Source organism: Hyalella azteca, unplaced genomic scaffold (assembly GCF_000764305.2).
Source record: "Hyalella azteca isolate HAZT.00-mixed unplaced genomic scaffold, Hazt_2.0.2 contig7632, whole genome shotgun sequence".
Lineage (NCBI taxonomy): Eukaryota > Metazoa > Arthropoda > Malacostraca > Amphipoda > Hyalellidae > Hyalella > Hyalella azteca.
Window position 1 is genome coordinate 10897 of NW_025937753.1, and position 11343 is coordinate 22239.

Genomic DNA, 11343 nt, shown 5'->3' on the forward strand with positions numbered 1-11343 from the left:
TTTTTAGCGCATTTTCTCATTTATGGAAAAAATGCACTAATGTGCTCGCCATGTCCGTCCGTCCGTCTGTCGGTCCGTCTGTCCGTCCGTCTGTCCGTGACCTCAAGTTTTCGTCGACGAGAAAATGCGCTCTCTGTCACTGAATCGACACTTTCGCGGACCCGCCTGCGGACTCAGCTCAACCGAAGGACTCATAACTCCTACAATACTGAGTCACTCACTGCAGTGAGTACTGAGTTATATTTTTTCCATTGTCGACTTCCATATCATAGCTCTCTCGTTGCACCAATGTCTTCTCATATTGCATGCTGTTCAGCCATGGTTCAGTGTTTATGCCAAGTTGATTACTTTAAACTTGTTTTTCGTTACGGAAAATTTTTGTTTTTTGTTATGGAACACATGACGCAAAATTTGTAATAGACTTGTTTTTTTTACATATTTTAAAAATAACTTGCAACATGTTTTTCCGGTAAGTCTTATCACTAATTGTAAAAATGAAAACTTTGTTATTCTGATACGTACGTCATAACTACTCTGGGGCTCTGGCCCGTGATTGGTTGATTCTTCTTCCATCTCTTATTCAAACCGATTCTGCCGTGCTACGGGTGTTCCTGCAAGTCTGAAACCTTACGGCTTACAACGCATCACATTTGACCAGGATTTCCGACGAGCTCAAAACACTGCAGGATTTTATTTTAATTCAAATATTCTGTGATAATTAAAGAAAAAATAATAATGTCTCAGAATGTGGCTCCACAAAGTACTGTCTCTAAAAATTCAACAAATCAGGGTCCTCCATTTGTTGACAGTAACACTGTCTCAAAAAGGTACTGATTCTTGAAGTTCTTGGACACTGATTCAGGCTATATAATTCAAATCATTGTTTTATAATAGTTCATAAATTGAGGCTTTTGGATTTGGTTTTAATTATTTAAAAATAATTTGATTTCATTTCTGCATGCTCTGCAATCTGCATCCATCTGGATCTGATTTTCTGACAAGTGTGAAGTGAGTGCAAACTGCAAGTGACAAATGCCAAGGCTATTAATATTATAAATCATATTTAGTCCTGCATGGAAAAGCAGAAGCAGAAACTTTTTCAGACACTTCCTTGATTTTTTTTTGGGGGGGGGGCAGGGTTCCTATAAGTAGCTAGATAGTTAAAGTATCATGAATACTGGTGTCACTGCATCTGCATCATTATACCTACCTACAATATTATCAATATTATTGTATAATCATAAATTCATAATGTATAATAAATATACATGGAATAGAATAATATACATGTCAAATGTTGTTGGTTGAATGATTGTACCTACATTTGTACTGATGCCATTTACCATTCCATTTTATTTTCAACTTTATAATTCCTATTTCCTATTTACTATTAAAATATTGGTCTTACTTTCAGATTACAAGGAGAGCTTATGCGCCTCATGATGAATCCAAACAAGGAAGTTTCAGCTTTCCCTGAAGGAGATAATCTTTTTAAATGGATAGCTACCATCCAAGGTCCTAAAGAGACAGTGAGTCAAGTACCTACTTACTAGTCCACAATTATTGTATTTTTTCAAGAAATTCTATTCATTTAGCCTATATTTTTTAATTTCTTCTTATTAAACCTGGTTTTTTAACCTAATAGTGTTTTATTATGTATTTATATATGTAGATTCTATATTCTTAGCTTACAGTTGACAAAATTATCTGTACACCTTTTATTTTTAATGTTTTCTTGAATAACTCAAAAATTAATAATAATTTGTCCCTAAGATTTGACTGAACTAAACAGTATGTAATAGGGATTATAGCTACATTTTTAGAAAAAGATGAAATTTCATGACATTTTAACAAGTGAAAATTCACCAACACCTTCATACTCAATTATTTGTACAGTTGGAAAAACTAACCTTTGTTATTTTGTACAGTTGGAAGTTGGAACAAATAACATTTACATAGTTGCAATTAATAATCAACAATTGCATGTCCTTTCATCTTGATTACCTCAGACAGTCTCTTTGTATAGTTTTTGATGAGATTTGCTGTGGTATCTGGATTGATATTATTCCATTCTTCAATTGCAAGTTGTTTCAATTTCTGGACATTCTTGGATGCCTGATTAATTATTGATTCTAAATTTTAATTCTTGCCAAAAATTAACAAGTGGGTTTAAATCAGGGCTATTTGATAGCCATGGATGATGGAAGAACGTTTGCCTTTATTTCATTAGGCCATGTGGTTGTGTAACTTTGAACATATGCTTCAAATCATTTTCTTGCTGAAATGTACAATTGTACATTGTAGCCTTAGGACCATAGTCTGAGCAGATTTTTGCAGGTTTTCATTAAAAATCAATATATAATCACCTTAGTTCATTATTCCATCAATTAGAACTATTTTCCTGGTATCACTCTAGAAAAACCAAAAATATCATTGACCCAACCCCCATGGACATGGTTGACTGCTGGTATTCTGCTCATTGTAAGGAAAGCCTTGCAAATGTTACGCCAAATATTGTTTGGATATAAGTAATAAAATTACTAGATTGCTTTTAAATTCCAAATATTGTTTGTATTATTAAGTCAAAATAGCTCAATTTGTTTATCCATTCCATATTGGTTCCAAAAGCCTTCTTCTTTGTCCACATAAGAGCTTATAAATGTTGAAAAAGCAGCAACATGATGTCGTTTATGAGTGGGACTCATTGAGGCCCGCATCCATGCTGGCCATTCCTGTTGAGACAACGCTGTATTGTAAGCTGACTCACACTTGTTCCCTAACTGGCTAATCTATTGGCAGTGTCCTTCAATACCACACCTAGATTCTTATTTACCTAACAACACAGTTTTCAAACATCATTCCAAAAAGTTTTAGCTTCTGTCCTCATCCAGGCAGCGTTTATGCAGTACCTACTAAACTCTACAAAGGTCTATCACTGACTGAAGGGTGGATCTTGGAATATCCAGGTGTTTTGAGACACACCCATAGCCATTGCCAGATTTGTCTAGGTCAGTAATTTGCTTCTCAAATCCACACTCAATTCCTTTATCTTGCCCATCTTGAAGTTTGCAGTCAAATCGCAACCTCATGAATGATGTCACCAATCATGTTCAACAGGATAATATCAAAATTGATACCACTTTGAATCTTGTCAAAAACTGCAAAAAGAGACAGCTGTGGTTATCAATATGAAAGGACATTCAATGGATTATTATTATTGCAACTAGTATGTTAGTATTTTCCAACTATACAAATAATTGTTTCTGAAGGTGTCAAGGGAATTTCTGCACGTTGAAATGTTTTGAAATTACATTTTGTTTTGAAAACGTAATGCTATTTTCTCTAGCTTGGACATTCTTTGAAGAATACATTGAAAATAAAAGGGTGACCGAATAAATGTTTTGCTAACCATACTACAAAATTTCAATTGCATGCACTTTTCTTGAACTAGTTCACATGCTTTCAAGTTCAGAGTTTATCAAGTTGAAAGGTTTTTTGGTTCCAATCTAAGGTCTAAGGGTATGAGTTTTATTCTTTCCCAATTTTTCCATTTCCTGCAAGAAAATGAAATGATTGTTAAATCTATGTATATAATTTATTTGTCTCTATATAAACTTTGTCTACTTGAGGCTCCTCAGCCACCATTGTACAGCACATGTAGGTATATAAGATACATTAAATAATCAAAATTTCTGTTTGCTAAACAGGAATGAACCATGCTGTGATCTTCATTAATTTATGTGCTTCCAAAATTTAATGTTAAGAATGACAGCACCAGGGTTGGCAATGATCAAATCAAAATAATTAAATCATGTGATTAAATCATTTGACTTTTTTATAAAAAATCATGATTTTCTATTTTTTTGATTTTTTGGATTCTTTTATATATTCAAATATATTGAATGGCAGTGTTTAATTTATTTGGAGGTATTGTTATTCATGGTTTAGTATAAATGTACTATGAACATTTGACAAATTGGTATATAAACTTGTTGCCTTTAGTGTGTATTAGGTTTCAATAAATTGAATGTTTTTTGGTACAGAGGCATCAACTGTTCAAATACATTGTACACAGCTAGCAGCTTAGCTAATTCTTATAAGGCTTTAAGTAGTCTTTAACTATTTGACTATTTGTTATATAGGTATTGATTACAATATACAATTTAAATGTGTTAGCTAGCTTATACAGGGTGGGGCAGAACTGATTGAGCAGTTTTGAGGTAAAATAAATGAGTAATGGAGGTACATAAAGAAGAAACCGGTCAATGTTACCCCGTCACGGCTGCCATTAGGTGGTCAAAGTTACCCCATTGGGGGGCGGCACCCCCCATTTGCAAACTATGACACCTTCCTAAAATTTGTCTTTTGCATATGTAACTAGAAGAGTTCTACTACAATGTATCAAAACCTGGAGTTATTTTACCAAAAAATAAAAAAATTGGAGGGGGTACTCCAACAGGCTTTAAATAATAGCTCTTTTTTGTGGGTCACGTTATTAATTTTTTAACCTATTAGATATGCAAACTTTTTAAATCTTTCTCTTGTGTTATGTAGCCTCAGTATTAGGCCTTTGATGGCCATTGACAAAAATTTTCTATGTCAAATCGTTTTTGAGTTTTGGGGGTTTTTGTTAAAAAAACGAAAAGTGGTCAAAGTTACCCCGCCGGTCAAAGTAACCCCAGTTTACGGTATTCTAATTAAAATATTTAATTTCAGTCTTTAAATATAGGTAGGAATTTATAATTAGAAACAAAACAATTACTATTATAAAACTATGTATAAAATAATTAAATGCAGTGAATGGAAATAAAATGTTTGAATTGTGCACATGTTTATTTCAAACAGTGTCAGCTTTTCTCATAACATTACTCTCATTTCAAGTTGTTTGAGGTTTGTTTGGTTATCGTTCAGTTTATGTTTAGTATTGGTTTATTGGTCTGAATTAAATGGGAACAGTGCATTCAGTCACTCAGTCACTACTAGTCAGTGTGTATAGAAGGTAGAGTCAGGTAGATTTATAGGACATAAAACTAGTAGATCTATTGATGGTGTTGTGCACTGTGCACAGCACTATCAATAGCTATACACATATCAGCTACCTATCTGTTGTGTGACTCTTCAATGTTTAGAAGATCTGCATTCCTGAAGTGTTTTTGTATATTGTAGCCAGTTAGATGGTCAATATTTAGCTTGTTACCTTGCTCCATACAAACTTTACAAAGCTAATGAAATAGACTTATCAATAATTGTTTACCCAAAAATCCCAAAGTGGTAAGCACCACCTTGGCCTGTTGACCATTATTGAAGGCAATAAGTGCCCTTTTTAGCCATCCATTATGATCCGTATACTGTTATTGTTAGTAGGCTAATTGCAACATAAAAAATAACCTTTCAAAAATACAAAAAAACTTGAAAAAATAAAAAAATCAAGTAAATAAAAAAAAATATTGTGAATAAATATAAAAATTATTTATTTTTTATTTGAAAAAATAAAATTGAAAAAATTGCCAACCCTGGAGAGCACTCAAATGAAAATGATCTAGGTAGGTACATATATAAAAATTATTTAGAAAATGATCAGGGTTTGTACCAGTCATGGAAAACCTGGAATGTCATGGAATTTGATTTTTCATTTTCCAGGCCTTGAAAGTAATTGAATTTCATTTCAGGTTATGGAAAGTCATGGAATTTGCAGATAAAAAAGAAAAAATAAGTTTTTTCTATGCCGCATGTGTTAAACTGTTTGTGCAGTTTCTTGTTTCCTGCGTTCTGATTGGTTTTCCAATCATGTGAGCTTGGTCACTGAGCCCAGATGCATTGGACAACTTTTTGATCTGCAGTGGCAGTGTTCCATCAGTGTTCCATCTTTAGCATGCAATTTCTACATCACTATGTCTGGAAAGTGTAAATTTCATGACTTGTGGTTAAGAATAGAAGCTTATTGTGACTGGCTTGCTCGCCATCCAAAGTATGAAGGTATGGCAATATCATGTACATTGTGCTCGAAAGACTTTGATGTGTCAAATATAGGGGAAGCAGCTTTGAAGGGCCATGCCACCTTTGAAGAGCCACGTTTGCTATTTATCAACTGTAGGAGAAGATAGAATATGCACGATTAGTCTTTCAGTTATGCTAAACCTGTCGTATACAAGTCTTGGAAAATGATATTGATGGTCATGGATAGTCATGGAAAAGTCATGGAATTTTTTTTTTCTAAATACCAGTACAAACCCTGATGGTGCATTGTACATTTAACTGAATGGATGAAAATATATAGAGAAACCCTTGTATGCTTAATTAATTTCTCCCAAAATAATATAATAATGTAGTGTGGTTTCAAAAATCTTTGAAATTTGCACCTACACACCATATATTGAACAAAGTCTTTTTATTGAAGCATAAAGTGTTGCTTGGAAAGTAGGACAGTTGATGTTGCAATATGTGTATGACAATTGCTAAATATAATGATAAAATCTGTTGGTATTTTTTTCAGGCCTTTTACTCAAAATTTTTATACGTGTATTTGTTTTCCTCCATTATTTAAAGTAGTATTGAATTGAAAAGTTGTACCGTAGTACCCACTTGATATGTTTCTTTATTTTATTTTCAATGATGTAGTTTTAACCAATGTAAATTTGTTGCTTTATTTGCAAAAGCCTCTGAAATTATTGCATAATGCTCCTCCGGACAGTCAATTCTCTGAAAACCTGCTGGAAGACAAACAGCAAGAGTCTAAATGCTTTTTGAATCAATAATGACATTGTTCCTGGAACATATCATAACTTCTCTTTATTTATTTTTTTGTAAAATGCATGACTGAATTGTGTGCTCCCACTCTTATAAGAATTGTACACATATGTCTTGGATCCAGAGTTTAATATATATTTGTTTGCAGGTCTATGAATCTTTGACATACAAATTGTCATTGACGTTTCCCAGTGGTTACCCATACTCTCCTCCAACGGTGAAGTTCATCACTGAATGTTTCCATCCCAACGTGGATTTGAGAGGCAACATCTGCCTTGACATCCTTGCTGGCCGCTGGTCCCCCTTGATGGACGTACACGCTCTCCTCATCTCACTGCAGTCACTCCTTGCTGGTGAGTTGCTTCTATAGTTCAGTACTTGCCCTAAACTGGAGGTCTCTTACCTTCTTTTAGGTGATTTTTTAATTTTTCTGTATTATCTGAGGTGAGATTATCTGTACTATAAGTGGTATCTAGTATTCTAAGGATCAATGATGAGAATATATGTGAAAGGAACATGACCAATTGCTTGCAATCTGACAGGATGTTTTCCTTGGTTGTGGTAAGGAGATCACACACGTATTTTAATTCAATTATTATTGAATGCTTGCTTTAATTATTAGATAGGTACATATTCTTTCAAATCCGTGCATCTAATTTTCCTAAACTTTTCTCAGAGCCCAATGTTTCATCACCTCTGAATTCTGAGGCTGCGCAGCTTTGGCCCAACCAAGTTGCATACAAGAAGCAACTTCTTGCGTTGTACGACAAAGCAAACCGCGAAGACAAGCCCGACACGAAATAACGTCAGCTCATATTTTAGAAGATACTGGCGCGTGGAGGCTGCTCGGGTTCGAGTTGCAGCCCTGTGTTTCTCCTGTGCATGGCCGGGCATTCCATTCCTCCTCACTCACACTGAAATTTCACCTTTGTGTCCATAATTTATTCATCTTCCAGCTTACATTCAATAATATTCTTTTAACCAGCCATCTTAGCGTTTTCCGGTGTGAAATTTCTCTCTGATCTTGCTCCTCCGATTCTTGAAATAATTTGTAGACTGAATCGTTCTTGGTTGCGTTCCGTTTCTAATTCGACGTCCCTCCTTTTTTCAATGATTTTAAACTGCTAGCAATCTTACTTATAGTTTTTTTACTTTTAGTTGTAGGCTGTAATTTTAATCTCCGTGTTCATTATTTATTGCTGTTCGTATTACAGACTACACAGTAAACATTATTTTACGTGACTTTTAACTACTTGCCTTCTGTGGAGGTGGAAGTTTGTTACATGCGGATGACTTGCTATTATTTTCAAATTTCTAAATTTCAATTGTTTGTAAAAGAAACGTATTCTCATATTAGCGTTGTAGCCACAAGTGTGGGGAAGTTCGTGTTGCTGTTACAGCCGTTTGCATGCAGAAGTCATTGTGAATGTGAATAAAACTATGAGTCTCCCCATTACTTGATTCAACTCTGAACTATTCATATCTGAAATATGCGCTGCCCGTTTTAAGTACAATTTACTTTACTGACATACTAAGCACCATCATAAAATACTCGTAATTTTCTACCGTCGATTTACATTGGAAAATTCGGCCTTGGACACTTTTTTACATTGATCAGGGATTACGCTTGATGGGGATTGGGGACCAGCATGGCCAAACCCACGGTTAATTTATACAGATATCTGTGAGTTAAGAAGTTGAGGAAGACTACGCGCATGGGGGTTATTGATGGGAAAAATATATATGACTAGAAAATTACGATTAGATCTAAGGGAAAAATATAGGCAAGTCTGTTTGAGAACCAGTCTGGCACACACTCTCACGCACAGCTCTACACTTCGGTAGAAGCCGAAGCTGACGTGTGTGGCTGGAGGTGGCGGGCGAGCAGACCGAATAGCTCAGGAGTTCACTCCCGGATGACTCCAGTGCACAGAGGAAACGTTAATAACGGAAGTGCCACGGAGGATAATAAAAGTGGCCTGATGCACCGAGTTGTCTACTGGAGGTGAACTGGAAGCTCCCTCTAGAAGAATTTTAAAGACTCCTGAGGAACCTCGAAAACCCTTCATTTTTCGCGAAACCCTCAACTTCTCATTGGTCCTTATTGGTATATGAAACCCTCATTAGTTCGGCCATTACATGCTGGGACGAATTATATTGTAACCGAGACGATTAGAATCGTATTTTGACTAGGATCTCGTTCAGGTTAACAGTGCGAATGATGTTCCAGACATAGGCTAGTGATTTAATCGAGATTGCGGCACGGTGTGATGATTCATCCGCGACTCCAGCTAGTATGTCCTATTTGTAGATCCCGTGATCTTATTGAATTTCTGTCAAGTCGGGATGTCCGACAGTCTGCAGAGAAGTCAAGGAAAATTCAATCAGCTACATTTAAGAAGTACATGTAATGGACTAATGCATTCAATTGTTGAGTAAATGCCGTCGCAACAGTATCGTGTAAAGATAACGCTATGAGAGAGGTCCATTTTGGTGCCCAAGCCTCCAATCCTCGAGCTATCAGGCTCACGCAGTACCGACGAGTTCGCTCGTACGCAAATACATATACGTTTTTTTTCCGGGCAGCATATTGAGCGTTTGAATAACTTAAACAAAAAAAAAATTTAATAGAAAAAAATTCAAAAATAATTTTGTCTGCTACAAATATCATAATCCACATTTGACACACTTCTACCTGTCCAATCAATCTGAAATTTTGCACACTTGCATAAAGTCAGAGACAAGGCATGAATCATTCAACAGTCTAGGCACTGCGAGGGCTGGGTGGCTCAGTGGTTACGGTTCAGAGTAAAAAGATTGAACCAGAGAGGTGCGGGTTCGATTCCAGCTCTGTACGAGTTTCTGGGCAGAATCGGCGAGGGGCCGGGCGGTTAAGCAAAGCAAAATTGGAGCAGTGAGTTGCGTGTTCGAGGCCGCAACAAGCTGTGAACGTTACACGATGTTACTAGTTAAGAATCGTCGACAATTCTGAAATTCTGCTGGCTTAATAAATTATTTTTACTCCATCGGCGCGGTATTTAGAGTCCTCCACTGATCCAGGCGTCATCCGGCTTAAACAATTTCAATTTTTGCCTATTAAAACGGTTGGATCGAAACTTGGTCCCTGCTTGAGTATGGCAGCCAAAAGAAATGTATGCACAAGAGTCTACTAGTCAACGGAAGCGCAGTTTTGTCACTTATTATCTAAACACCTTGACGTAATTTATCAGAGACCAACCTGGCAAGGGTCACAATTCGTGTTTTGCAGGGCAAGTGTCCGCTTGAATAAATTGAAAGCCATTTTCCGTCTGTAACAGACTGATCTACTCAAGCATTTTCCCTCGACTTGTCGACCAAACTCTTAGGCTCGCCTACGAAAAGGGTTAACGATACAGAAAAGCGATGCAAGATAAACGCTAATTAAATTAAGGTGATTGAAATAGACTTGTTATATTAACACGTGCGAAATTAAACAGGTCTTATGTGCCAAGGTTTTATTGATTGTGCTAGGCACCAAACGTAATTTTGTAGCAATTTATTAAAGGCTTTATATGATGAACCCTATTGAATATGGTTTGATCAAAATATGCATCTAAACAATCAATCGGAAGATTTACAATGTACCTAACAAGGAAAATGCTGTTCCTGGTGGTTTTCCACTCCAGGTGAAGACTGAACGTTCGTTGTTGTTGTTATTGACCTTCCCCGTCTCGCTTCATAGCGCGAGGAGGGGCTTAGGCCCAGTTAAAAAACATAGGCTTAGGGTCCCCCTTTCGGAGGACGGGGATAAGTTGGCTGTCGATTTGGACCCATGTCCGGGTCGCGCTCCAACCTCAGGCAGGCCAACAGCATTTGGAGACAGACAAGAAGGGAAATGTAAGGAATCCTACCTACATAATAACTTAACCCAACTGAGGCACGCAGTCAGACACCGCGAGCTCAGCGGTGGGACGCTCAGGAACAATCCCCTTGGGAACGTGAAATCCCATAGGACTTCTGACGAGCACAGACACACGTCAGATGTCCCCTGTGAGGGGACTGAACGTTCGTGAGGTCGATCATTAACGTACACAAACGACAAGTTATACAAGTTTTCAATTGATCCTAAAGCACTGAATTCAGAAACCATTAATTCATATTGTGAGCGCTAACCATAATTTCCCGGTAAGCATAGAATTCTAGATAACATTTCAAATTTTTGAGCCACGTTCAGTCGCATAACTGCAGTTTTCTCGACAGTCGAGAGATATTGTTCAATTGCTCCAGGATGTTGATCTCAGAAAATAACACTGCAAGCATCCACACAGCATTCCTTTAGAAATTTTAAAGTTGTTAATCCTGAAATCGAACCAACGAAAATAAATTTAACGTGGCCAATCGGCCCAAGGAATTCGTCATTTTACATGGCAAACAATTTCCCTCTCAAAAGATGTCACTTTGAGAGAAGCCTGCTGGTACACTAAACCATTCTAATATCCATTGAATATTTAGGCAAAATTGATTCCTATTCTATGTGATCTCAAACAAACTGTTTAAAAATCAATACACGTAAAGATTGTGGCTTGTAAAGGCTAAATTTGTCATCGCGCATGCACA

General features: G+C 36.5%; 1 protein-coding gene across 2 annotated transcripts; it reads left to right on the forward strand.

The window, feature by feature from the left end:
• The first annotated feature begins 560 nt into the window (after positions 1-560).
• On the forward strand, positions 561-8142 carry LOC108680729 (probable ubiquitin-conjugating enzyme E2 C). Of its 2 annotated transcripts, none has more exons than XM_018169616.2 (4): positions 561-827; positions 1415-1529; positions 6896-7100; positions 7424-8137. In XM_018169616.2, the coding sequence occupies exons 1-4, from the start codon at positions 736-738 to the stop codon at positions 7549-7551; spliced, it is 540 nt and encodes a 179-aa protein (XP_018025105.1). In that variant the 5' UTR covers positions 561-735; the 3' UTR covers positions 7552-8137. The 2 variants fall into 2 exon arrangements, with proteins under 2 accessions (XP_018025105.1, XP_018025106.1); XM_018169617.2 differs by lacking the exon at positions 561-827 and adding an exon at positions 854-1008 and having other exon boundaries at positions 7424-8142.
• The last annotated feature ends 3201 nt before the right edge of the window (positions 8143-11343 follow it).